This window comes from Rhipicephalus microplus, chromosome 8 (assembly GCF_043290135.1).
Source record: "Rhipicephalus microplus isolate Deutch F79 chromosome 8, USDA_Rmic, whole genome shotgun sequence".
Taxonomy (NCBI): domain Eukaryota; kingdom Metazoa; phylum Arthropoda; class Arachnida; order Ixodida; family Ixodidae; genus Rhipicephalus; species Rhipicephalus microplus.
Window position 1 is genome coordinate 107,829,146 of NC_134707.1, and position 27,569 is coordinate 107,856,714.

Here is a 27,569-nt window from a genome sequence, read left to right on the forward strand (position 1 = left end):
TGCAAAAATGAACGACACCGGACGGAATAACTACACCTTTGCGAACGCAAAGTTGTGACGGTGAGACCATTACATCCCCGTGATAGATGTCGTTGGACGTAATGTTGACAATTTGCTCTTGTAGTGGCGGGAGTTCAATGTCTTTTGCAGCGACCAGACGAAGTGGCTTCTGATTATCGTCGTCAAGCATGTAGGCGGTGTCAGCGAGGTGAACGAAGCGTTGTTCACAACAAATTGCCGCGGAAGCAGATGATAGAAAATCCCACCCTAAAATTAGTTGGTGAGAGCAGCGGGACAGGACAGCAAACTGGACATGATGGCGGATGCCGTCGATGAAAACACGCATAGTACAAAGCGCGCAAGGGCGAATGATGTTACCCTGGGCAGCAACTAACGTAGCGCTATCGTAAGGCGTCATTACTTCCTTAAATGTTCACAAAAATCAGCACGTATCACAGAAAATGTCGCACCTGTGTCCACCAAAGCATCGACTCGCACTCCTTCCACTTCTACAGAAACCATGTTATACGGGCCTAATAGAGGAATTTCAGTTCTAATTCCGAATGCAGTTTTTCCTCCACAAACTGTATCACTTAGTTTTCCGAATGAATATCAGGGGTGAATGAGGCGGGCCGAAGTGGAGAAGTGGAACGGCGGAAGGGCGAAGGCGAGCGGCGTCTCGTGTTTCGGCTGTTTCGTGGTGCAGTCGATGCAGGAGGAGATGGAGACCGGTGCGGGGGAGACGAATAACGCCGACCTTGGTAAGACGCCCCGGTGTACAAATCCTGTTCACGCACATCGTTCCGACGCTCATCTTGCTGGCGCTTTCCGCAGAAACGAGATATGTGACCGCGATAGCCACAGTAGTAGCATACAGGGCGAGACGAGCGCCACGGTGGGGAATAGAAGGCATTCGGGGCACCTGGAGATAGCGCGGTCAGGTGGGCCGAAGGGTCAGGGGGCACGGAATGGTAGTTCACCGGGGTAGCGGCAGCAACTGACGCGTAGGATGGACGTGTCAATGTCGCGTGGGCGTCGCTGGGAGGCACGGCAGCAACTTGAGGGTACGTGGCTATAGGGTGAGAAGCAGGTGGCTGTACGGGCACAGAGCCAGTCAGGAATGTAAGTTCCTCCCTGATGATGTCACGTAAGGGCATTCCCGAAGGCTGTGTAGGTCGCGGTGTAGGAGGTGTCTAGCCCATGGACCACAATTCTTCGCGTGTAATGTCCCGGATGAGGTCACGCAGATGGCCATCTGACGTGGAGTGGTGGTCGCCGATGTCTGGTTGAAGGCGAACGGAGCACAGCGCATCAAGGAGCTGGCATGTCGCCACGACATCAGCGATGGTAGCTGGGTTTTGCACAGCGAGGGCATTAAAGGCGACAGGCCCAATGCCTTTCAATATGTGGCGCACTTTGTCCGATTGCGCCATGGATTGATTGACACGCCGGCAGAGTGCGAGGACATCCTCGATGTATAAACTATACGATTCACCGGGATGTTGTCGGCGAGTATCGAGTGTCCTCTTCGCGACGGCGGATCGAATGTCTGGTGTCCCAAAGACGTGCCGCAGCTGCTGCTGGAAGGTAGCCCAGTCGGGTAAGTCAACGACATGGTTAAAATACCATGTCTTCGCGACTCCGACCAGATAAAAAGGCACGTAACGCAGTTTGGCGGCCTCGTCCCACCTATTAGTGGCACTTACACGGTCGTAGTCATCAAGCCAGTCTTCTACGTCTTCTCCCCGAAGACCAGCGAAGAGCGGGGGTTCCCGCTGATGTCCGTGTATGTAAGTAGGAGGGGCAGCTTGCGGCGGTGCGTGGTTGATGACATCAGTGCCGGCAGGCTCAGTCTGGGACATGCTGCCTGACTGTGGGCGCAAACGGCGGCCTGAACGAAGCTCCAGGGGGTATAGCGGGCTGCGGGAGGTCAGAGGACCAAAAATCCACCTCCACCACGTATGAAGTCTTGGTAGTCTTGGCTGCGACAGCGTTTATTTGAGGAAAGACCTCGCAAAACGAACGGGCTGAGCCAGCACACAGACGATGAGGATGATGATGGCCCAGAGGGGCAATGAGGGCAAACAGACAAGTGGATGGTGATTGTGATTATGCAGGGATGAGGACTATGTAAGTTACAAATGCCCACAATATATATATATATATATATATATATATATATATGTATATATATATATATATATATATATATATATATATATATATATATATATATATATATATATATATATATATATATATATATATATATATATATATATATATATATATATATATATATTTATAGTTGGCTAAACACTCATTGCACAATAGCTTTTAACAAAGTAATACGCGAGAGCCATTGTATGTGTGAGTGGCTAAAACGTATAAAAATTTGGACATTTGTATATTAATATATGCAATCAAATTCGACAAAGATGCCATAATATGATACATGATCAGGCAATATGTTTTAGCACATTGCATATTACTTGAAGCATTATTTATTGCTACGCGGAATCAAACGTGAGAACTCCGAGTCATGGATGCGAGGCGCTAACCACTGAGCTACCGAAGGGTACCTCCTTCAACGTTCAAATGGCAAGCTATTCATATCTACCACTCACGGCTGTTGGCAAGAACCTCGGAAGGCAACTATCGCATTTTCAGCATTATCTGCAAGATGGCACATAGATCGCACGGCGGCTTTCATCTCTCACACCTACTTTGGCCCACGTAGAGAATAAGGGGTTGTACGCTATATCGCGCGTGCTTATCTTGCAGTGGAAAGAGTCGTAAGTCTTGGCTAGTCTTTGCGTTTTGTGGGAATGATTCTGTTGTAGCTACCGGGTGCACAAAGGTCATGGGAATCGTTGCACAGCCTCCGTTTGCGAAAAGGGTGCGCTTTTCAGACACAGCGAAGTAACAATTGAGACGCTTACTCGCGTTTATTTGTACCTGTGAGTACGTTTTGTGCATCATTTGCGCGTGAAAAACGCGGGACATGGTTCGATCTGCTGCTTGCCATTGTGTGCATGACCTTCCAATACGTTGATATTGCGTTCATTGCTTCGCCTTTTCGGCAAAGCTGTGGTTTTTTTATGAAGCTCTACTAACTATACTTGGAATCGCTAAATCGTTGCTATTGAAAAAAACAACTCATAGCTGAACTCAAGGATAGCTTGAGATTCCCCCTGTTCCGACTTAAATGCGTGGAGTATCTTGCGAACAACTTTTCTTACCTAAGACTTTTGAACTGACACAGATGCACTTCCGGCCATCGAGTGCGCAATATCCGAAAAGAGAACCCAGAACCAAACAGTACCAATCACATGGGCCCCTTGTTTTCGGACACCTCGAATCTGCAAAAAAAAGTGAGTTATGTATGAGCCCATCTCATTGAGTAAGAGCTCTTGCCTTTTCACAGTACTATAGAATTGTCTGGGCTAGTGCACAGCTAATTATTTCACTCAGCGGAAATCATGAAGTGCTTTTCACGGCCATAAAACTAGCGCCTCTGTTTCACGATGGGCCAGCGGCAACCAGCATAGGCGCAGCTGTGCGTGAGAGGGCATGAAAACACTATCGTCGTGTGTGCACGTGCAGCAGCCTTCGTGCTCTAGCTTTCTAGACTTCCCTATATCAGTCACTTTCACGTACAGCAATCGCGGATTTGATGGAAGCACCATTTTTTTACTTAGACAGGATACTGTACGTCATTGCTGGAGATAACCACGTCATGTCAAATTAAATTGTCTTTCTAATGTTCACTTTTACTTACGCCTTAGAGTCAAATCTACGCCGACATAACCCGAAAAGGACATGGTGGAAAATAAAACATTGCAGCCTTTGGTCCTAAGAAATTCTGCTCCAACCTGCACCTACAATACCTATTTTAGCACACAATATGCATTAATTGGGTCCTCATGCGTTGTCAGTCTTGACATGAGAGCCCGAGTAAAAAGAATAGGGGATGAAAAAACACCTCCCACTCAATTGAGTCTCGAAGACAAAATAGTGAACTTTAAGCATCATAATGATTATATGAGGCTTTATATGCATTGTCTGAAAATATAGGGCCTTCAAACAAACAAAGTGGCAAGGTCATTTTCTTTGTTTAATTTTTTTCTCTCCCGTGAGTGAAGTGCGGCTTCCGTGGCCCGGTGAGCGTCGTTATAGTTTTAAGACTTGGCACTTCAATAGGTAGAAATTTTTTGTATTCGACCCAAATTACTTGCTTTTCACTTGCCACAATGCCCCAGTGGTGCCACTTGTAAAAAAAACATCGCTGTCATTTCACTCACATTCACCCGCAAGAAAAGGCGTATAGTTGATTGCGCAGAGAGTTGACCATTCGCTGAACGCGGTTATTCAATTTTCTATTATGACAAACTGTAGAATATTTTAACAGGAGATCAACAAATAATTACTACAAGGGCAACTTTAGTAGAATAACTTCGTCTAGTGGCCTAAAAATTAAATTCAGCCATTTCACCAGCAATACCACTTTCCCAGATGCCATGTCGCCTTACGCTATTGAAATTTATATCGCTGGCTGTGATGATGCCCCAATGCTTTGCGTACACATATGCGTGCACATCGACTCAAAACCATAATTACCGATTCCTAATGGAATTGGGACTCACTTTCGTATCTCGCAATTCGATTTATTTCAGGTTTTTTTTCCAACAGCGAAGTAGTTCAAGCTCGGCGTAGCTCGTCCGTCGGAAACAGTTATGATCGTCATAAACCGGTAAGCACCCTCTGCATCTTATTTTCCTTTTCGCCCTCTTCTTCTTGGATCTCTTTCTCTGGCGCGGTTGGTAATAACTCTGATGGCAGTGAGAAGTATTACAGAGAAAAAGAAAGAAATAGTGAAAGCAAGAGACATGGGATAAAACAAAAAAAATAGAAGGGTGCGCGAAGAAAAGATGAAATATCCGGTCTTGTTCACCAGTACAATTTTCGTAGAAATTCAGCAAATTTGGAAGTTAGCACTGGAGAAAAATTTTGTCCTCTTTTAAAAAAATATACAAAAGTTTTGGCTCTAAAAGAACAACCTTACTGAAAATTTGCCAGTTATGAGGGTGAGTATGCGTCACTTCTTGGCCCCGATATATATACCCCTAAAATAAGAAGTGACATACCATGTTATTAGGGCATCATTTACCTTACCTCTAAAAGAATGTTTCAAGGAAAAATAATCACAAACAAGGCGAAATGCACGAAACACCTGTATTTCAAAACTTTATCACTGCGAACGTTAAACTAACAATAATAAATTCTTTTGTAGAATAACTTTGATATTTTTCTTCTCTTTCAAAGTAATTTTATTATTTGAATAAAATGCCATAGTTTCAAGAAGAATTCCTTTTCGTTTGGTTAAACACTTTACATTTGTTTAATCTTCCTGACTGTGGTTTTGGACGTGACCTACTGTTTCGGGTAAATTGCACCTAATTATTTGGTTGCTTAGAAGTAACAATGCGTTCTATCTAAGTAACCCTAATGGCCATTATGTTTCTTATTAACTGTGAATACTTTATAAGCTTCATCTTACTGCCCAGGATGTATGTAGAGTACTCATGTACTTAAACAGGACAATTTAGGGCTAACCAACATATTTTTTGCTTCAAACGTATTTAGTTAAAAAGATATGGCCTTAATTTAGGCTGAGGCACAGATGCAAGCCAACATTATCTATTGTCAATATTTGTTGCAATTTTGGCATCCGTGTCTTTATGAGGAACTTGACTTAAAAAAAAACGTACCTCCCTCAGGTTTGACTTCTTTAAAAGTAAGCGTATTAGTAATAATTATTAGATAGATGAAAAAACTGCGGACCATCTTCCCGAAGAGATCCTGGTGGGATGCGTAGCAGCAGTGGTTCGAACGGCGTTGAGCCGGTTGAAACGGGCGTTGATACGAGTGCTAGAAGAACGGTTTCCAGCAAAACTCGGCGTAGCGTTTGCTCGAGTAAATGCTTGTTTGAAACGCAAAAACACGGGAGGCGGGAAGCGTTGAAGACGCCTGCGCTCGGCTTTCTTGGTTCGAGTCTCGTCGATGTTACTAGGACGCCATCTTTATCCTCGAACGCGATTGGTTTCTTGGCTCACACCTTGTCGGTGTCGCTGGTCATTCATTGCTGACGCTTGCGTTCGGCTTCCCTGACTCGCGCCTCATCGATGCTGACGTCACCATTCGCGAACGCTTTCGGCTTCGCTAACCCACGCGATTCCGTTGACAGCCGGCAAAAGTAGGCGCACACTAGCGGGAAGCATGCCGCGACGGTGTCCCAACCGTCGGCGCGATCCCGCGGCAAGCAGCGGCGCGCTGTCCACATTGTCGGCGTCGCGAGGTTCTCAAGGCGCGCGCAGTGCGCACTTGGCGGCTCGCGGCTGCTCGCCGACAGATAGAGAAAGATGGCACGGGTGAGATGATGCCCACGTGAGGAATCGGCTCGAACGTTTCAAGTTGTGGAGATGGTGAGGCGAGAGAAAGCTGACACGTGGCGAGTGCGTGGCAGGCGAGGAAGAGAGACGCAACCGTGCACTGGTAGGAGGACGTGAGCTACTTGGCACCGCTTCAACAGCTGCAGCGAGTGGAGTGGTGCAGACAGAGGGATAGCGTTACACAAGCTAGCCAAAGAGCTACTTCGCATCTAAAATGCCTAACCTAATTAGATGTGGCTATACTTTGCTTCACTCAACTAGACTAGCCTAAGCTTGAAGGTTTGAAGGTTTGGTGCATATTTCTTGGCAACGGGGCAACGATTATGCTTTCAGCAAAGTCCTGTGGTATCTTGGTGTACGTCTCCTGGTCGATGACAGGGTTTATCATGAATTTATCGAGGATCGATTTCCCCGTGCAAGTTGTAAAAAGTCTTGCTATTTGTGACCTTCCTTGAGCCTCCGCAATTTCTCTAGTCGTGTTTTATACCCCTACCTTGAGCAATTTTTGAGTGCTGGTGTGAAGAGGAAGACCCAGTACACTCTTGGTGACTTTCTTGATCACCGCGTCAAGCTTCTTTAGTTGGGTTTGTGTGCAGTTATACATAGAAGTCGCATATAAAATATGACATAGCACGAAAGAGTTACCTCCTGTATCAACCTCCTGTGTCATATTTCATACGCGGCTTCTATGTATAACTGGACACAAAGCCAACTAAAGAAGCTCGACGCGGTGATCAAGAAAGTCATCAAGAGTGTACTGGGTCTCCCGCTTCGCACAAGCACTCAAAAATTGCTCAAGTTAGGGGTACAAAACACGACTAGAGAAATTGCGGAGGCTCAAGAAAGGTCACAAATAGCAAGACTCTCTACGACTTGCACGGGGAGATCAATCCTCGACAAAATCATGATCAACCCTGTTATCGACCAGGAGACGTACACCAAGATACCACAGAACTTTGCTCAGAGCATCATCGTTGCCCCGTTGTGAAGAAATATGCACCAAACCTTCAACGACGCCAGAAGGGTAGCCCGGTCTAAGGCTTTATTGAATAAGTTGAATAAAGGAGGCAGCAGGGCTTGCTTTGTCGACTCAGCTTCATATAAAGACCGAAATGAGTTCGCCGAGGTAGTAATTGACCACCAGGGCAGGTGTAGCAACTGTGCCCCAGTTTACACTTCCAAACTGGAAGTCGCTGAACAGGTTGCTATCGCGTTGGCCCGGACGGATTATTGATACACCGAGATATACAGTGACTCAAAACCAGCCATCAGAGCCTTCAGCAGGGGCAGGATCACACCACAAGCAGTTCGAAATACTAATATGAAAACAGGTCATTGATACACATTACATTTATTGGTTCCCAGCGCACCTTAGATCACTCGATTCCCAGCGCCCCATGAATCCAAACGAATCGGCCGACAGCATAGCCCGCGAACTTACGGACTGGGACGCTTTTACACGTGACTTTGATTTTGCTGGATTCGAAAATTTATAACGGGATACGCCCATGACAAATAATGAAATGACTAAACATTACTACCTGGAGAGGAGAGAGTTTGCACCCCCTCACAGTAGACAAAACAGAGCATGTGATCACACTTAGACAATTACAAACATAGTCTTGTTACTCACCGACACAGGTAAAAGAATGGTACTGTTGTGACTTCCTTTATTCATCCCTTGCAGCAGAATAGCAGTCATCATCATTATTGAGCCTCATCACGAGCTCAAGCTTGGCCTCGTGGCAGCGCCCGCTCACCCTTTTTCTTTTTCTTTCTTTAGTTCCATTAAAGCCTTTCATCTGGCAAGACGTGTTTTTGCTTGATGTTAGCTGCGCCGCAGCAGAAAGGCTAAGAGGTCCAACACATGGTGCCGAAAACCCGGGACCTTTGACGACGCCAACATCATCGACGTTAGGAGCCGCAACACCTCGGAAGACGGCGCCTGCGATCTTGGCGAGATACATGGACTGCGGCTGGCAGAATGGAACGACATTTTAGACGACGCCACAGCCTGTGGTCCCAGCTGGATGTCCTGTTGTTCGAGGTGGAAGACCACTTGCGAGGAAATCAAGCTGTCAGGGCAGCAGCAGTAAGTGTATTCCTCTACCGAATAAGCTCATTTTATGGTCAGATAGAGAAAGTGGATGAGGCAATTTTTGAGCAGATGCCAGACGACCTGTTGGACAGCGAGACGTTAGACGCTGGAGAATACCGCGACAAGGTTGTTACTCTCACAGCGAATCTACGAGTCAAGCTGAACGAATGTCTGGCTCCTCCAGCCCCACTACTTACGAACGTTCACCCGTTATCATCTGGCAAAAGCAAGCTTCCCCAACTAGAACTCGTAAAATTTGATGGTAACCGCAGACTATGGCCGAGATTTTGGACGCAGTTTACATCAGCAGTCCACAACAACAGCGAGTTAAGCACAGCTGACAAGTTCAACTACTTGAACAGTTTGGTTACTGGAGTGACCGCGTCGGCCATATCGAGATAACAAGCTACCAAAAAGTGCTATAAATACGCTATTGAAATTTTAAAGAAGCGTTTTGAAGATGAACAGTTCATAGTGCACGACCATTCGCAAGGTTTGCTGGATCTAAAGCCGGTGTCGTCGTCAGCAGACGTTCGTAGGCTTAGGCAACTTTACGACAAGGTACAGGTTAATATTCGAAGCCTCAAGGCGCTTGTCACAAACTCGACAACTTATTGCTTTATGCTTCGGGAAATACGGCTAAGAGTTCTACCGACGGACATGGTGCTGCGTTTTCACGAGATGCACACGGCATCCTCATCGGCTGCATCCTCTTCGAATACGCAAGGCAATACAAACCGTGTAACGGTTCCACAGGATAAAAATCTTCGAATGCTTCTAGAATTCTTCGAAATTCCACTCACTTGTCGGGAAGCTGTTGTTGAACAGGGCGTAACAGAAACTCGTCGAGCCCCAGATAAGGGAGGACTAAAACACAGTCATCCACGTGACGTTTCCACGACAGCTGCTCTACAAAGCTCAACAAAAAGTCCACAACAATGCCTGTTCTGCCAGTCTGAAAAACATTCTGACGAAGTCTGTGATACGAAGAATATCGACTTCTCAAACAAAAGGGAGATGCTCATCAAAGCTGGACGATGCTTTCATTGCCTAAAGCAGGGCCACATGACAAAAGATGGCAGAAGCCGGTTAAAATGCGGCAAGTGCGCAAGAAGGCACGCGACATCAGTTTGCGCATCCGACGACATCAAAAACGATAAGAAGGTGATATCTACATCGGTTAATCTGGTGTCCAAGCAGGCAAGGTCATTCGTAATGCTCGAGAGTCTGACAGCCGCCGTATTGGGCACCAAATCATCCGGTCGCGACCTAGTCTTTTTTGATGGCGGAAGTCAGCGAAGCTTCATTACAACCAAAGCTTATGGAAAACTTGGATGCGAACTAATAGAAGAGGAAACGTTAGCCATCGGTATGTTCGGTGGTGATAACATACGGAAAACCATGAAGAAGGCACGTGTATCGATTCTCCCTGCGAACCAGGAGCTACTGATTTCAATAGAGGCGCTGGTGGTGGACACGATATGCACTGAATGTATTCCGGTACCAGAAGAAAACGTTATAAGAGAAATGAACAAGATGCACTTGGATACGCAAGCTCTCTCTTTACAAGGAGTAGAAGACAAACAGATTGCGGTCCTTATTGGATCAGACTATTATTGGGATATAGTAACGGGTATTGTGAAACCTGTGTTCGAAAAGTTGAAAGCTGTCAAGACGAAACTGGGATGGACTGTGCAAGGACCATTGTCTACTGCAGCCGATGTTACACAGAATGCCAGTATTGCAGTCCTGCGATCGACAGTGACCGAGCAAGATATCTCGAAACTTTTGACTCGTTTCTGGGATATAGAAAGCACCGGTATACTGGCCAAAAATGAAGAAACGACGGTCGCTGAATCAGTGCTGAAAAATTTTGAGAACAACATCAATAAGAAAAACAATCGATATGAAGTGGCGCTACCATAAAAGGAAAGGGTTGAGATGGGTGAAAACTACGCAGTTGCACTCAAACGTCTGCACAGTTTGATGAAGAAGCTTAACAAAGACAGTGAGCTCTTGAAACAACACGAAGGAATTATTCGAATGTACCTCGAAGAGGGATATGCTGAAAAAGTACCTTCAAAAGACGACCAACCAATTGGACCCCGGTATTATATGCCACACCGAGCCTTCATACGAGGGTACCGATCTACTACGAAGGTACGCATCGTGTTCGACGCTTCGTCTCACGAATCAAGGATGATGTCCTTAAACGACAATCTAGTTCCGGCCCAAATCTAAATCCCGACGAAGTGACGCTACCACTTCGTTTCCGACGCTACAAGATAGCAATGACTGCTGATGTTGAGAAGGCGTTCCTTCAAATTGGCCTGCAAGAACACGACAAAGATGCACTTCACTTCTTGTGGTTCAAGGATTCACCTCAAGTGGACAGCGAACTGCCGGAAACAGAAGTTTGGAGAATGACGAGAGTGCCCTTTGGAGCTACTTCAAGTCCTTTACTTTTGACTGCAACCTTAAAGCATCGCTTCAGGTCTGAAGAAAATCGCTTTCCTTCGACGGCCCGGCTATTGCAAGACTCCATATATATGTATGATCTTCTTATTGGCGCTGACACCATTGAACAATCTATTCAAATGCATGAAGAGATAATTGAAATCTTCAAAGATGCTTCAATGAACATTCGTAAGTGGGCCAGAAACGACCCCGTTGTATCTGCTGTTCGTACAAGGAATCACATCTTTCGAAAATTCACTTTGCTCACCTTCTGGACCTCTGAATGTCCTGGGACTTTATTGGAACAAACAGACGAATACCTTTTCGTTTAGGCCCCAGGATATTATACAGTTTATGGAGGAGCATCGAATTACCAAATGCTTTGTGCTCCAAGCTGTTGCAAGGATCTACGACCCTTTGGGGTTTCTGCAAACCTTTATAGTAAGGGCGAAGATCTTCCTACAAGATTTCTGGAGGGAAAACCTCGGCTGGGATGACACCATGCCAATGAAGCTGTCAGCTGTCTGGAAAAAATGGAGCAAGGAGGTGGCCATGCTACATGAGATCGGTATTCCCAGGTTCCTCGCAGCGGGCAGCGAAGGCGCTTATCAAAAGGCAGAACTGCACATCTTTTCCGACGCTAGTGAGTCAGCCTACGGCGCTGTAGCCTACCTTCGTACCGTCGACTCAAGTGGTACCGTCCACACCATACTATTAATGGCAAAGACAAGAGTTGCACCGTTAAAGACGGTTACCTTGGCGAGGCTGGAATTAATGTCAGCTTTACTTGCAGCCCGCTTATATGCTTACATCATCAAGAACTGCGACCTGGGCATTGGTGAAGTAACATTTTGGTCAGATTCGCAGATTACCTTTTGCTGGATTAACAAGGACCCCGTTTCTTGGAAGGCATTTGTACGGAACAGGACGCAGGAGATCAGAAATTTGACAGAATATTTTCTATGCGATTTTCTCCCGGAAAAGAAAACCCTGCAGATTTGCTCACTCGAGGCTTGACTGTACACAAAGTGAGTAAATCACAGTTGTGGTGGTATGGACCCGGATGGCTTGCCATGTCTCATACATTTTGGCCAAATTCAGGGGAAACCTTGACCTCGAAAACGAAAAACTCGAGGCAGCTGAGACGGGGCCAGAAATCAATATCCACGTTGTTAGCACGAGAACATCGATGCCAACGCTGATTGATAACGAACGATTCAGCAGCCTCACAAAACTTGTAACAGTAACGGCATGGGTAAGAGTAACGGCAAGTGATAGGCTCGAGGAGCTGTCTGCTGAAGAAATTCAATAGGCGGAGTGCTACTTGATTCGCGTAGAACAGAGAGCTCACTTTGGTAACGAAGCCAACTGCGTCACAAACGAGAATCCGATTCCTTCCCAAAGTCCAGTTGGACAATTAAGATTGTTCCTTGACAACAACGGGCTGCTTCGGGTACAAGGAAAAGTTCAGATTATGGACGACTCGTACGGTTCTCGCCATCCAATCCTCCTACCGTAAGACTGTCACCTTGTTATTTTAATAATCAATCCTGCTCACGAAATGTCTTCCACGGAGGAGTACAAGACACACTGACTCAAATAACGGAACAATACTGGATTCCACAATTACGACAGCTGGTGAAAAAAACAATACAACGGTGTGTTATCTGCCAACGCCTACAGTCTAAACCAGTTGAACAAGTTTCACCTTGTATGCCCCAGGATCGTTGTAAACAAACGCCTCCGTTTCTTGTAAGTGGAGTAGATTTTGCGGGTCCACTTTACATCAAAGGGCATCTCCACCAGCACTCTTACATCGCTCTTTTTACTTGTGCTGTAACAAGAGCTGTTCACTTGGAACTTGTTGAAGATTTGACGATGGTGGCTTTTTTTTGTGCACTTCGGAGATTCGTATCACGTCGAGGCCTCTGTCACGCAATGTAAAGCGACAATGCCCGAACCTTCGTCAAAACGTCCAAAGATCTAGAGAAGCTCTGGCGAACAATTTGGCATCCCGATGTACTTTCATATCTCTCTTCCTCGAAGATTCAGTGGAAGTTTATTTGCCCGAGTGCTCCTTGGTGGGGCGGATTTTACGAGAGACTCGTACGTTCTGTGAAGACCTGCTTGAAGAAAATGCTTGGTCGACGTTTGGTAAATCAGACAGAGTTGGTCACATTACTAACGGAAGTGGAAGCAGTAATAAATTCTCGGCCTTTAACATATGTGTACAATGATGTGGATGAGCCGTGCCCCCTATCTCCAGCGGATTTTCTCGTTGGAAGAAGACTGACAACGCTACCACCTTACGACCTCAAAATAAAAACCGAGTCGACCAACGATCAACTGAAGAAACTTTGGAGCAAGGTAGAACAGGATCTGCAAACTTTCTGGTCTCGTTGGTTAAAGGAGTACCTCAATGAACCCGGGAATTACACATTCAACTAAGCAAAACGAAATCACGTATTGAAGGAAGGCAATGTAGTTCCACTCGGAGAAAAACATTGTCCCAGGAAACTGTGTACCTTGGTTCGCATAGAAAAACTGATCAGTGGACGTGACGGCATCGTGAGGACTTGCTTTCTACGCTTGCCCGACGGTACTGTTGTGAAGCGTCCTGTGCAGCTGGATGGATGGATGGATATGGCTGTACCCTTTAGATCGGCCGGTGGCTACCGCCACCAAGCCCTAATACCTAATGAACCAAAAACTATATTTATTTTTTTCCTTAAAAAAGAGTTGGAGGATTCGTACTTTGCAGTGAAGAGTTTAATTTTCACTCGTGCCTTGACTTTAGCCACCAATCAGATAACCTCCTTCTAGTTAAGTCTACCCGCTTAAAGTTTATTTTGCCCTCCCGGTCTCTGAACCCCCGTGCTTTGAAAAACTCTGCGCCATCATCCTGAACTACGGGGTGAAGCCCTTTACAGAACATTACCAAGTGTTCGGCAGTTTCTTCTCTCCACACGCACTCCATACTGTGTCTACCCCTTCGTATTCGGCCCGATATGTCTTGGTTCGCAGTACTCCCGTTCTGGCCTCAAACAGTAGAGAACTACCCCGAGTATTATCATAGATCCTTTCCTTGGCAATTTCCTGCTTAAACGTTCGATAGATCTCTAGTGCGGACTTCTTAATCATGCCCATTCTCCACATGTCAGTCTCCGTTTCCTTCACTTTCTTCTTAACCGATAGTTCTTTTTGGTTTGGCCACCTGCTGTTTTCTAAGTATTTACCAGTCAACTTCCTGGTTTGCTTCCTCCATTTTGTAGCGACATTCTTCATGTACAAGTAGCTGAAAAGCTTCCTAGCCCAACGCTCTTCCCCCATTTCTCTCAATCGCTTCTCAAATTTTATCTTGCTGCTAGCTTCCCTGCCCTCAAATGATGTCCATCCCATATCACCTTGTACTCCCTGATTTGGTGTATTCCCGTGAGCTCCTAAAGCAAGCCTACCTATTCCACGTTGCTTAATTTCTAATCTTGCTTGAACTTCTGATGTCATGCACAAGACCGCATTGCCGAACGTCAGCCCAGGAACCATGACCCCTTTCCATATTCCTCTCACAACATCATACCGATTGTAATTCCACAGTGCCCTAGTTTTCATGACTGCTGCATTCCTGTTATCTTTAGTCGTCACGTATATTTCGTGTTCCCTCAGATACTCGGTCCCATTGCTTATCCATACGCCCAGATATTTGTATTTATCTGTTATCTCTAGCGTGACCTCCTGTATTCTAAGCTCATTACCTTCGTTGTCATTGAAAATCATGACTGCTGATTTCTCCTTACTGAATCTAAAATTTAAATTATCTTCCTCATTACCGCAGATGTCCATCAATCTCTGCAAATCTTCCTTGTTGTTGGCCATTAGCACTATATCATCTGCGTACATTAATGCTGGTAGTGCCTGATCAATAAGTTTGCCTTGTTTGACTAAATAGACGTTGAAGCCCAGTCCACATCCCTCTAATTTTGCCTCTATTCCTTGTAGGTACATCATGAATAATAAGGGTGACAGGGGGCACCCCTGCCTAAGCCCCCGTTTTACCTCAGCAGGCTGGGATACCTGTTTTTCCCACTTTATAAGTACCTTGTTACCTTTATAGATACCCTTTAAAAGATTAGTGACTACATGTTCCACGCCTAGTGTGTCCAGTATTCCCCACAATTCCTCTTGAACACGCTATCGTACGCTCCCTTGATATCCAAAAATGCTAGCCACAGGGGCCTGTGTTCCTTTTCTGCTATTTCGATGCACTGCGTCAGTGAGAACAGATTGTCTTCCAACCTCCTGTGTTTCCGAAACCCACTCTGCAGTTCCCCTAGCACCCCATCATCCTCTATCCACGCCTGCAGTCTTTCCTTTATAATCTGCATCGCCAGCCTGTAGACCACTGATGTCACTGTTATAGGACGGTAGTTGTTTAAGTCAGCTTTGTCCCCCTTTCCTTTATAGATCATGCTCATCCTGCTAAGTTTTCATTCATAGGGAACTTCACCATCGATTATTATTGCGCTCACTGCCTCTCTCAAAGCCTGCTTAGACTTCGGACCTAATGTCTTTATCAGCCTAATTGGAATGCCATCTGGGCCTGTTGATGTACTACTAGGAACCCTTTTCTCAGCCCTTTCCCACTCTTGTTGTGAAAATGGAGCCATTGCACTACTTGATTCGTCCTTGTCTATTGTGGTGCATAAAGTACTTCTTTGTTGAAATTTTTCTGTCACTTTTGTTCTTACATATTCAATAGCTTCGTCCCCTTCTAGCCTAGCATCTTGGGCTGAAGTTATAAATCTCTGCTCTAGGCTCGTGTCATTTCTTAGGGAATTTAGATTGTTCCAAAATTTCGCAGCTGCCTTTCTATCTTTTTTATGTACTTCTGCCAGCCACTGAGCTCCCTTCCTTCTAATCTTTTCATTGATGAGAAGGGATGCATCTCTTCTACAGCTTAGAAAGGTTGCCCATTTTTTTTCAACATCATCTGTCGGTTCACCCCGCTGCTTACCATGTCTGTGTTCCCTAGAGGCTTCCTGACGTTTTGCTATGGCTCTCTTAACTTCCTCATCCCACCAACTTTTGAATTTGTGTCTTCTTTTCCGGGGTAACTTGTCACGCGTCTTAGGAAGCTCTAGCTCAAAGAGTCTAATTAGATTCGTGTATGTCCACACTGTCTTATTATCCTCCGTGATTAATCTCAATTTGTTTAGGGGCTATTTCAATTTGCCTTTCTGGATAAAAATTTTCCTGTAGTTGCTCATCTCGTCTCCTTCCTACTTTCACTGCTCTCACAAAACTTAGCTTGATACGTTTGTGATCACTACCCAGACTTCTGGAGCCACCTTCATCTATGTGCATTCCTCTGTGCTTATTATACATCCTATGCGACATCAGTGCATAATCTATCGTCGACTGAAGCCTTCCTACCTCCCATGTTATTTGCCCTTCACACTTCTCGGTACTGTTGAAAATGATCAAATCAAGCCTTTCACACATATCCATGATCATTTTGCCTGTCGGGTCGGTATACCCATCTATATCTTCTATGTGCGCATTCATGTCTCCTAGTATAATTATCTCGCACTCTCTTCCTAACTCATGAATGTCCTTTGATATACACTCTACCATTGTCTGGTTTTCCTCTCTGGTCTTTGCTCCCGTCCACAAGTACACGAAACCAAGGAGTGTCATTTGAACTGCCACTTTCCCTTTTAGCCAAAAATGTTCCTTGCACTCCTGCTTGACCCTTTGCCTGTCTGTACTTTTATGAATGAATGCCGCAATACCACCCCCCTTTCTGCTGCCTTCTGTTCTATTACAATATTCCCACGCGTAGTCCGGATTGTTCGGAGGTTGTTCCATGTCTCTAAGATGTGTTTCTACAAAACCGTATACCATCGGCCTCTCTTCCCTTAGCTGTTCTTCTATCTCTTCCCACTTCAGCCTGTTCCTACCAACCTGCATGTTAATATACCCTATGTCTGAATTGGCTCGGCGCTCGTGGCTACGTCTATTTATGCCCCGGACTCTACTTATCTTAGATATTAGTGCCACTTTGGAATCGTATCTGTCCATACCACCTGTCGAAGAGTCTCCCTGGTTGCTTTCCTCGTTACTAGCTATCCTGCACCCCGAAGGGCTCGCTTGCCCCCCAAAAAAGCTACTGCGCGTCCTGCAAGTCGCCAACCCACCTCATGACCTAGCCGCCCATCGAAGTGAATTCTGTCTCTACCCATTGGAAGCCTCTACCACTGGAAGCCTCTAGCTACTCTACCCATTGGAAGCCACCTAGCGTCATCTGTCAGCGCGGGAGACTGTTGTGACTTCCTTTATTCATTCTTGCAACATAATAGCAGTCATCATCATTAATCAGCCTCCTCACGAGCTGACGCTTGGCCTCGTGGCAGCGCCCGCTCATCCTTGTCTTTTTCTTTCTTTAGTTCCATTAAAGCCTTTCATCTGGCAAGAAGTGTTTTTGCTTGATGTGAGCCGCGCCACAGCAGAAAGGCTCAGAGGTCCAACAGGTACGATATAAAAGATAGGGATGTTGTTTGCAAGGCATGTAAGAAAGAATTATGTACGCTTGATCATGTGCATTGGGAATGTGGGTGGCTTGGCCGTAGCATTTCTCGGGAACTGTTTACTGGAATGATTAAGTCTCACGACCATATCCCCAAGTCCTGGTGGTCCAGTATGCCCATGACAGGGCTAGGAGGCTTGACCTTCCCGTACCAACGTGGTATTAGCCAGGCAGGTGGCTACACCCTGTAGAGGCCGTATAAATAAAGTTGTTTTCATCCATCCATCCAGCTTTAGAAAATATCCCGCTGGTTTACTACAGATTCCTTCGATTATTTGGCAAAATATTTTCAAATAAATATGTTTTGGAGCTACATAAATATTGTCACGGGGTGAGGGTAGGCAGAGTGTAGAAATATATTTACCGACTGTAGATGGAGTACACAGCGTCCTTGAACCAATATGGTGGAGTGGCAACCCCCCACGAACTGTTGTACAATCGTCATATTCATCGCCTTTATGGTGCCTTTGTTGATGTTAATGGTGACTTGTATCATATAGGCGTCACCGGTGAAAGCGCCGTCTCGGCGCTTGAGAAATTGTGCGATCATGCGCAGAGAAGCACGGCTTAAGGCGGGAGATGTGTACAATATCAGTGGACGGCAGAGACGATGAGGATGGAATATCCGAAGGGGCGATCTCATAGGTGACCTCGGTTAGTTGGCGCAAGACTTTGTAAGGCCCGTTGTAGCGAGCGAGGAATTTTGAGGACAGGCCTACGTAACGGGAGGGAGTCCAGAGCAACACCAACGATCCTGGGGAGTAAGAGACAGCTCTGTGACGGCTGTCGTAGCGATTCTTTTGAGAGAGCTGCGAGGCAGAAAGGCAATCCCGGGCATTCCGGTGAGCCGCTTGAGCCCGAGTAGTGGCATCGCGAGCGTACTCGGTAGGAGTGTCAGTATGCGACGGCAGAAAATTGTCAAAAGGCAAAGTGGGCTGACGGCCGTACAAGAGATAGAAGGGATAAAAACCAGATGTGTCATATTGTGACTAGTTGTAGACAAACGTCACGTAAGACAAAGTGGCATCCCAATCACGATGATCCGCGGAGACATACATCGATAGCATTCTCGTCACTGTGCGGTTAAGGCGCTCAGTGAGTCCATTTGTTTGCGGGTGGTAGGTAGTGGTGAGTTTATGACGTGTGGAACATGAGCGAAGAATGTCGTCCACGACCTTGGAGAGAAATGAACGACCACGGTCGGTCAGCAGTTGACGTGGTGCTCCATGGTGGAGAATAACGTCAAGAAGGAGAAAGTCCGCGACATCAGTAGCACAGCTTGTTGGTAGCGCTCGCGTGATGGCAAAGCGTGTCGCGTAGTCTTTAGCCACCACTACCCACTTATTTCCATCCAGAGACATTGCAAATTGTTCAATGAGATCGAGGCTGACGCGGTAGAACGGCTCTGTTGGAATGTCGATAGGCTGAGGTGGGCCTGGTGGTGCCATTGAAGGATGCTTGTGGCGCTGGCAAGACTCATAAGATGCAACGTATCGGCGCACAGAGCGGTAAAGGCCGGGCCAGAATAATCGTTGCTCTACGCGGTGATACGTGCGGGCTGCTCCGAGATGCTCAGCAGTTGGGTAATCATGAAGTTGTTCGAGCACAGTGGAACGGAGCATTGCAGGAACTACCAGAATAAGTTCTGGGCCTTCGGTGTTTGTGTTGCGCCGGTAGAGAATTCCGTCATGAAGCTTGAACAGGCGAAGGGAAGGATCCGAGGTGTCGGAAGCTAGACGACGTATGATAGACCGCGAATTGGCATCACTGAGTTGTTCCCTCAGTATGTCCGCGAAATCAGAAATGGCGAAGACACAAGCATCAGAATCGTGCGCACAGAGATCGGGGGGATCGATGGGATGGCGAGATAGACAGTCGGCATCGTGGTGCATTCGACCAGACCTGTAACTCACGTCAAAGCTATATTCATGTAGCTTTAAAGCCCAATGACCCAGGCGTCCAGAAGGATCTTTGAGGTAGGATAACCAGCACATGACGTGGTGATCCGGGATGACCGAAAAGTGGCGGCGGAACAAGTATGGTCGGATTTTTCCAACTGCCATAAAAGAGCGAGGCAATCGCTCTCAGTGATAAAAAACTTGCACTTGGATGGGGAGAGGAGGTGACTTGCGTAGGCGATTACACGATTTTGACCCTGGTGCCGCTGGGCGAAGACAGCGCCAATACTGTGTCCACTGGCGTCGGTGCGAACTTGAGTGGGCGCTGAAGGATCCAAATGACCTAAGATGGGCGGGGAAGTGAGCGACGCAATAAGTTGTCGAAACGAGTTGGCTTGCTGGGGACCCGAAAAAAATGGCGTGTCCTTCTTCAGCAGCTGTGTCAAAGGATGGGCAATGTCGGCGAAGTTGTGGACAAAACGTCGAAAATAGGAACAGAGGCCGACAAAGCTCAGTACATCTTTCGTGGAATGAGGTGTGGAGAAATCTTTGACGACGCGAATTTTGTCGGGATCGGGTTGCACGCCTCCAGCACTGACAAGATGGCCTAGCACAGTGATTGTTTGGCTGCAAAAACGGCATTTGGAAGAGTTGAGCTGTCGGCCTGCACTTCTGAAAACTTCCAGAACAGCTGACAGACGGCTAAGGTGACTTTCAAATGACGGCGAGAATGCAATGATGGCATCGAGATAACAGAGGCACGCTGACCATTTGTAACCCCGTAGCAGGGAGTCCATCATTCTCTCAATTGTAGCGGGAGCTTTGCATAAGCCAAAGGGCATTACCTTAAACTGGAAAAGTCCGTCCGGTGTAACAAATGCAGTCTTTTTATGGTCTAATTCATCGACGTAAATCTGCCAGTATCCTGAACGCAGGTCGATAGAGGAGAAGTAGGCAGACCCGTGCAGACGGTCGAGGGCATCGTCAATCTGTAGCAGTGGGTAGACGTTCTTGCGCGTGACCTTGTTTAAGTGACGGTAGTCGACAAAGAAGCGCCAGCTGCCATCCTTCTTTTTTACTAGACCGACTGGTGAGGCCCATGAACTGCAAGATGGTTCAATGACGTCTTTTGTGAACATTTTATCAACTTCACGTTGGATGGCTTGTCGCTCTGCATGTGACACGCAATAAGGACGTCGTTTGATTGGGCTGGCGTCTCCAGTGTTGATTCTGTGAGTAACAACTCATGTCTTTCCTAAAGGGCTGTTGTCCCTGAAGGATGCCAAGATATGCCAGAGATCGGCTGCTTGTGCTGCAAAGAGGTCTGGCGCAATCATCTTGTGAAAGTTGGCATCAGTGGAGCTCTGTGAAGAGGATGCAGTAGCGGGCAAAAGAGCGTCTGCAATGAATGCAGAAACAGAATGTTCACTGATCGAAGAGACGTTGGCTAGAGTCATGCCATCTGGAACAACTTGAGGGCACCAGCTGAAGTTCAGTATCGGTTGTGACGCCACATTATTCATAATCGTCAACAGAGTATGAAGAAGGGCAACATTTCTGTCTAATAACACGCCCAAAATCAGTGACAGCACATAATTGCCGTTGGGTACCGGAAGAAAAGACTTCATGGTTACATAGGTAACAGCTTGGGGCGCTAGGCGAACGTGTTCGACAGAACACAAACGTGGTTGAGGTATAGTTGGATTCTTATAGCAATAAAGTAGCTCAAGCTGAAGCAAACCTATTCCACAGTCAATTAAGGCAGAGCGCGCGTCAAGAAAGTATATGCCCAGGATGAGTTCATGACAGCACTTCTCGAGCACGGCAAAAAGCACAGTTGTGGAGCGGTCCGCAACACTAACACGTGCGGAGCACATCCCAAGCACAGGAAAAGCTCCACCATCGGCGACTTGGATGAGCGGCACTGCGGGCGGTGTTAAAACCTTTTTAAGGCAGCGGCAAAGCTCCGAGTTCATCACCGAAATGTGGGACCCTGTGTCTACAAGGGCAACAAGTGCATCGTCTACTTTAACGTCACGTCTACAAGGTTTCGTCGTGTCAGCATAGTTGGAGGATTTGGCTGGCGAATCGTAGATGCAGCATCACCTCTGGGTGCTGCATCGTCTAGTTTTCCCGAGCCAGATTTGCAGTCGGTGAAGGACGGCGAAATTGGGGTGAGCGTGACGATGGGTGACGAGACAGCGCTGAGCGGGACTGGCGGTGGGGAGGGGCGGGTGACCAACAATGCACCGTCGACGAACCGTTACCACCAGCTGGCCGAGGGGACTCGTGGCGAGTTCCGAAGTGGCCATCATCTGCCTCTGCATGACGGTTGTCGCCATAGGAAGGCTGACGCCAATAGCACCTGCTATTGCAATAGCAGGCCACGTGAACAACACGATGGCAGTTAAAGCAAATGGGCCAGTCATAAGCAGTCCTCCACTAAGCGGGATTGCGAGAGCGCGCTGGGAACCTCTGGACTTGGGCGTAGGAAACTGGCGGACGATGGTCAGTTGGTTGGGAGGGGCCGGCGGTGCACACACATTTCAGACCAACGTTCGAAAGCTCTTGGCGAACGATGGCATGCACTAAAGGTACCATTTGGGAGCTGGAATCACAGCGACGAGAGAAAGTTGAAGCGAGAGACATAGCTTCAAGTTCTTGACGGGTGATCTTCGTGCCGTGCTCTGCAGTCAGCGGTGCCTGTGGTACTGGCATATCTTCGCACGACCTTGTTGCTGCGGTGTTTGGAGGTCGAGCGAACTGATTGGAAATGTGTCGGCATTTGGCGGCCTCAAAACGGTGGTACTCTCGGATAATGGCATCTACTGCGTCACAGTCTTTGCAAATTAGCAAATAGAACGCGTCATCGGCAACGCCTTTTAATATGTGCGCTACCTTCTCAGACTCCTCCATGCCGTCGTCTGCTTGCGGCAAAGGGCAAGCACGTCCTGTATGTAAGACAGGTAAAACTCCGATGACGTTTGAGCGCGAGATGCCAGCTCCTTCTTGGCCGCTGTCTTCCTGCCAGTCAATTTGCCGAAAAGCTCACGCATCTTTTCTTTGCACGCATCTCAGATGCCAATTTCCGCTTCGTGGTTCTCAAACCACACTTTGGCTGTCCCCTTCAGGTAAAATAGGATGTTCGCCAGCATCAGCGTTTCGTTCCAGCGATAATTCCTCCTTGTTTGCTCGTTCAGCGGCAACCATTCTTCAATGTCGACGTTGACGGTCCCGCAGAACGTGCCGGGGTGTTTCAGCTGGGGCAGAACAACTGTCATCGTTGGGGTGGCCGCTGCGGCAGCTGGAGCCGGGCCCTCTTGTGCCATCGTGGAAGAAACCAAGCGTCGGCCGCTGCGCAGCTCCGTCTTGTTACCCGGCACCACCACCAAAATGTCATGAGGTGAGGGTAGGAAGAGGGTAGAAATATATTTACAGATTGTAGACGGAGTACACAGTGTCCTTAAACCAAGATAGCGGAGTGGCAACCCCCACAAGCTTTTGTACAATCGTCATCTTCATCGCCTTTATGGTGCCTTTGTTGATGTTAATGTTGACTTGTATCAATATACAAGAGATTCCCTTGAACCTTACGCGCGTTCATTTTGTCTGAAAAACTAGAGATATTTTCCTTACTCTTCAGAAAAACTTGATAACGTGTTGTCATTTTTGACGTTAGGAGTTGGTAAATGAGGTGACCGGAAGTTTTTGGAGTACAACACTTGCGATCTTAAAACCGTCTATAAAGCGCTGCCAGACGCTCTAGTTGGCCCCGCCTCAGCCGCCACGTAAAACAACAGCACATATGCACGGAACAAAAAAACATCACCGCATATCCACGGAGTCCATGATGATGAGTGGTGTGAAGCGTTCGTCCGTCAGTTCGTTCTTGCTTCTGTCCATCCGTGTGTCCGCGTGTGCGACCATTCGCTTGTCCGTTCGTCCGCGCGTCCATCCGTCTGTGCGTTCATTCGTGCATCCGTCCCTGCGTCCATCCACCCTATATTGCGACCATCCGTGCATCTGTCTGACTGCCCATCCATCCGTCCCTCTATGCATACCTCCGTCCGTTCGTCCATGCATCCATCCGTGCATCCACCCTCACGTCCGTCCATCTATCTGTGTGCCATCTAGTGAACACTCCAAGTACCGCCACCTCACTTCTTTTTATCATAGATTTAGCATATAGAAGAACCGTCATCCAGCGAACATTTCAAAGACCAAGCGAGAGGTGGCACTCACGCACATTCTTAGCGCCTGTGCTTCGTGTCTACTTCCCACCTTTCACTGCCTCTAGTTCTTGGCTATATACAAGTTCATTATGTTCATAACACTGCGGCCCAACGGTTGCTAAACCTTGCTAAACCAAGGAGGTTACGCCCAGCGAGTTTAACGTGGCAACACATTCTGGTGAAATAGTGCTCAAAGTGCGTCCTTTTAATACTAATACTACTTTTTTAAATGCGAAGCATATCTTAGCGAACTCCGGCAACTTTGAGCGAAGCTATCTATCTTTCTATATATCTAGCCGCTTACGACTTTTAGCTCACCTGGCCGTTTCGATAATGGTATCGATACCAAACTTGGTATGCCATAACATGATTGTATGACGAGCGTAAATAATCAGTCATAACATGAAAATCATAACATGTATGCCATGAATGTCATGATTTACATTGCATGGTCTTGCCTCTCTCTCGGTGGTATCGTTCACACGATATGTTGCAAAACTGGCAAGTTGGGCATGACTGCATAGCGAACATCAGTGACGACACTAACGTGGAAATCATAAGATGCATGTCATGATTTTCACGTTATGACTAGTCATGACTACACACCACGCTCATAGTGTGCTCGCGGTCATTTCTCTAGCTTCGCATCTACAAATTTTGTATATATATAGGGTCACATAAACCAAGTTTGGTATTACGGGGAGTGAATGGATGACGAAGGTATGTGACTGGTGCAAACATCATCAGTGCAGGTGCGTGTCATGTAACAACATGACTACATGCCACGCTCATGATGCGCTCGTGGCCGTTTCGCTAGCGTGACATATACCAAGAAATTGAGTCACCAATACTCGTCTCTGTAAGTTATTTCATCAGAAACATCTATGTTTTTATGTGGGATTAACGTGCGCGGGTTTCCTTCTAAATTGAAAAGGGTTTGCGCGTGCCGCTCCTCTAGTCCGGCCGTTGAGGTGGCTGCCTGCTACTACCAATACATACATCGTGGACGCACGACCCACGGCATAGGGAGTTTCACCTCCGAAATTCGCAGCGTGCCTGTTAACTAAGAACAGACTACAGGTCTCGGTGCGCAACCAGAGTTATCTGTTTTTCATTGCCCATTAGCAGAGATTGACATGTTCTAGTAGGAAACACCAGTTCATTATTGCTTGCTTCGCGTTTCCCCAGGTTTCTCTCCCGCGCAACGCCACAATGAGCACGAGCGTTAACGCCGCCACCAGCGTAAGCGTTAGCACCCGCGGCTTCGCATACACACATGACTTCCTTTAGCAGGAGATGGTGCAATTTTTTTGTTGCTCAGTATTGCTTCTTGATCGTAAAATAGGTTCTGTCTTGCCACTTTCGTAAGTATTCTTAGGTGCGTCGTTGGTATGCTCATTACCAGTGATGCCGCAGTGACTTGATAAACACTGTAAAATTACATTGTGCTATTGGTATATTATTCTATGGTACAGTTGCCGTATTTCGCGGCCCAATCAGTCTTTAGCCCTACGTCGCAGAGAAGATCGAATACACTGCCAAGGTGGTTTCACAACAGTATCAATGCTCCGAGTAATCAGTCGTAATCATTCACACCTTTTCCTTTGTTTTTATGCAGGCTAACAAGTGAATTGAACATTCGTATACTTTCACAAACTTACCACAGCACATAGAGCTAAGGTTTGTATTGAGGCGCCTAATTTAAAACAGTTCCTTCGCAAAATCACTTACGAAGTAGTTCTTCCGAAACGCTTGCCATTGCTGTACTTGAGGAACTCGCCGCCATGGCGTTCCGAACACTCTCCAGGGCTGTGCCTAAAGGTATTGAAAAAATAATCATCACGCAAGCAATCACAAGTTATCTCTAAGATGAAGAAACAATTTAGTTCACTATTAGAGTGACCTACAAAGATTGTTAGTAAGCGTTACTGAATGCTTACGGGTACAGTAGCTCAGGGTGTAGCCAAACGGTGACACATCGGGCACCTGCCCCCCTGGCCTTTTTAAGAAGGTGTTTCTCCTGAAACCAGAATGGTACCCCCCACCCAAAAATAAAAAAAAGTCTTTCTGGCCACGCGCCAGCAGAAGCTTTTTCGGTGGCATACGCTTAAAAAATATATATATATTTGCGAGAAAATTGAGGCTGTATAATAGTGAAATGGAATGAACGCCGATTTTGAATTAGCGCATAATTTAAAAAGTTGTTTGAATTCAAAAAGTTCATTTTGCAAACATGTTTATGTCTAGGTAAGATAAAACAGTTTTATTCCTAACATTATTGGAAGGTAATTTAGCCATTATTCTGAAAAACATTTTCTCAAATATTTTTAGGTATTGCAAAGGGCTCGAACACAATTCGCACACTGCGTGATATTCACGTTGTGAAAGCTATCAAACAATATTTTTACCACGACAACGGTTGTTCGACGGCTTTAACGATTGCTGGAAACTGTTCAATCAGCTTATGCACAGCGTCTTCTTTTGTATATACAAGCTGTCTGGGCGGACTACATGCAAAGTATCTGAAGGGAGGTTTCACACATGCAAAAGAAAGAGTGATTTTTCCAAGGCGCAATATCTGAAGATTAGCGGACGCCCGCAACTGTGAGAATAATGTCAATTCCACAGTTAAAAACAAAACTTACATCACGAACTTTTTCGTTATCGATGATTGGCGGCTATGGTATCTGAGAGGCTTGTATCAATGCAAAATTTAGTGTCATATCAGTTTTTCAAGCAAAGGCACAATTATGTATGGCACTGCAGCCTGCTCAAGCGAAGAAGTATTTTATTGTTAAAGCAAAACGTGCAGCAAATGGTTGGCTGAAATTCTATGCAATCGCAACGTCTCCTCCTGCTGATTGATTGATATGTGGCTTTTAACGTCCCAAAACCATCATTCGAATATGAGAGACGCTGTTGGGGAGGGCTCCGCAAACTTCGACCACCTGGGGTTCTTTAACGTGCACCCAAATGTGAGCACACGGGCCTACAACATTTCCGCCTCCATCAAAAATGCAGCCGCCGCAGCTGGGATTCGATCCCGCGACCTACGGGTCAGCAGCCGAGTACCTTAGCCACTAGACCACCGCGGCAGGGTGTCTGCTCTTGATGAGCTACAGTGATGGCAGCAATTATTTTCAATTGCATATGGTAATACTACAGGCTAGTCAGTCCCTATTCTCAGCTAATGCCGTGGCCGTCGTTGTACTGTGAACTCTTGGTGGACGCATGAAAGAAGTTAGTGATCGCTAGAGGCCAAATTTCTTGTCACTAAAAAAATTGTTTATTTCAGGCAGTAAAAGTAGGCAGGCAAAAGAAGTTCTTTAGGCCTAGAATATCATAAATATATACACATTACATTTTTACATATATACGAATATTTTAAAACAAAGACGTTCGTGAGCTGTATTTCCGACAGGAAGCAATATAGTGCCTAAGGTACTCGGCTGCTGACCCGCGGATCGTGGGATCGAATCCCAGCGGCGGCGGCTACATTTTTGATGGAGGCGGAAATGTTGTAGGCCCGTGTTCAGATTTGGGTGCACGTACAAAAACCTCAAGTGGTTGAAATTTACGGATATATATATTGCCACAGGCATGGAACGAGGTTTAGCCATGCCGATGCGAGTATGTGCCATGGTGTGAAAGAAGAAGAGGACGGTTGGTCAGTGCTCGTGCTCTAACGTTCGGTTCGGCTCGACGTCCAGTGCTGCTCCTGTGAACAGACGTTGTGGTCGTTCTGTGATCACGTGACATTTTCTGGTGGAGGCGCTGGGTAGTGTTGTATGCACTGCAATCAGCAGCAAGGTCCCGACACTAGCCGCGACTTGGAAGAACCAGCTGACC

The 27,569-nt window shown here is 46.6% G+C and overlaps 1 protein-coding gene across 1 annotated transcript in view; it reads right to left on the reverse strand.

The window, feature by feature from the left end:
- The window catches only part of LOC142768346 (uncharacterized), a 169,565-nt gene that overhangs the window by 45,057 nt on the left and 96,939 nt on the right, over positions 1-27,569 (reverse strand). The window contains exons 6-7 of the mRNA XM_075870318.1: positions 25,452-25,535; positions 3,243-3,362 (exon numbers count right to left, since the gene is read on the reverse strand). Of these exons, the coding sequence (XP_075726433.1) occupies positions 3,243-3,362; positions 25,452-25,535 (204 nt within the window). The remainder of the gene's footprint in view (positions 1-3,242; positions 3,363-25,451; positions 25,536-27,569) is intronic.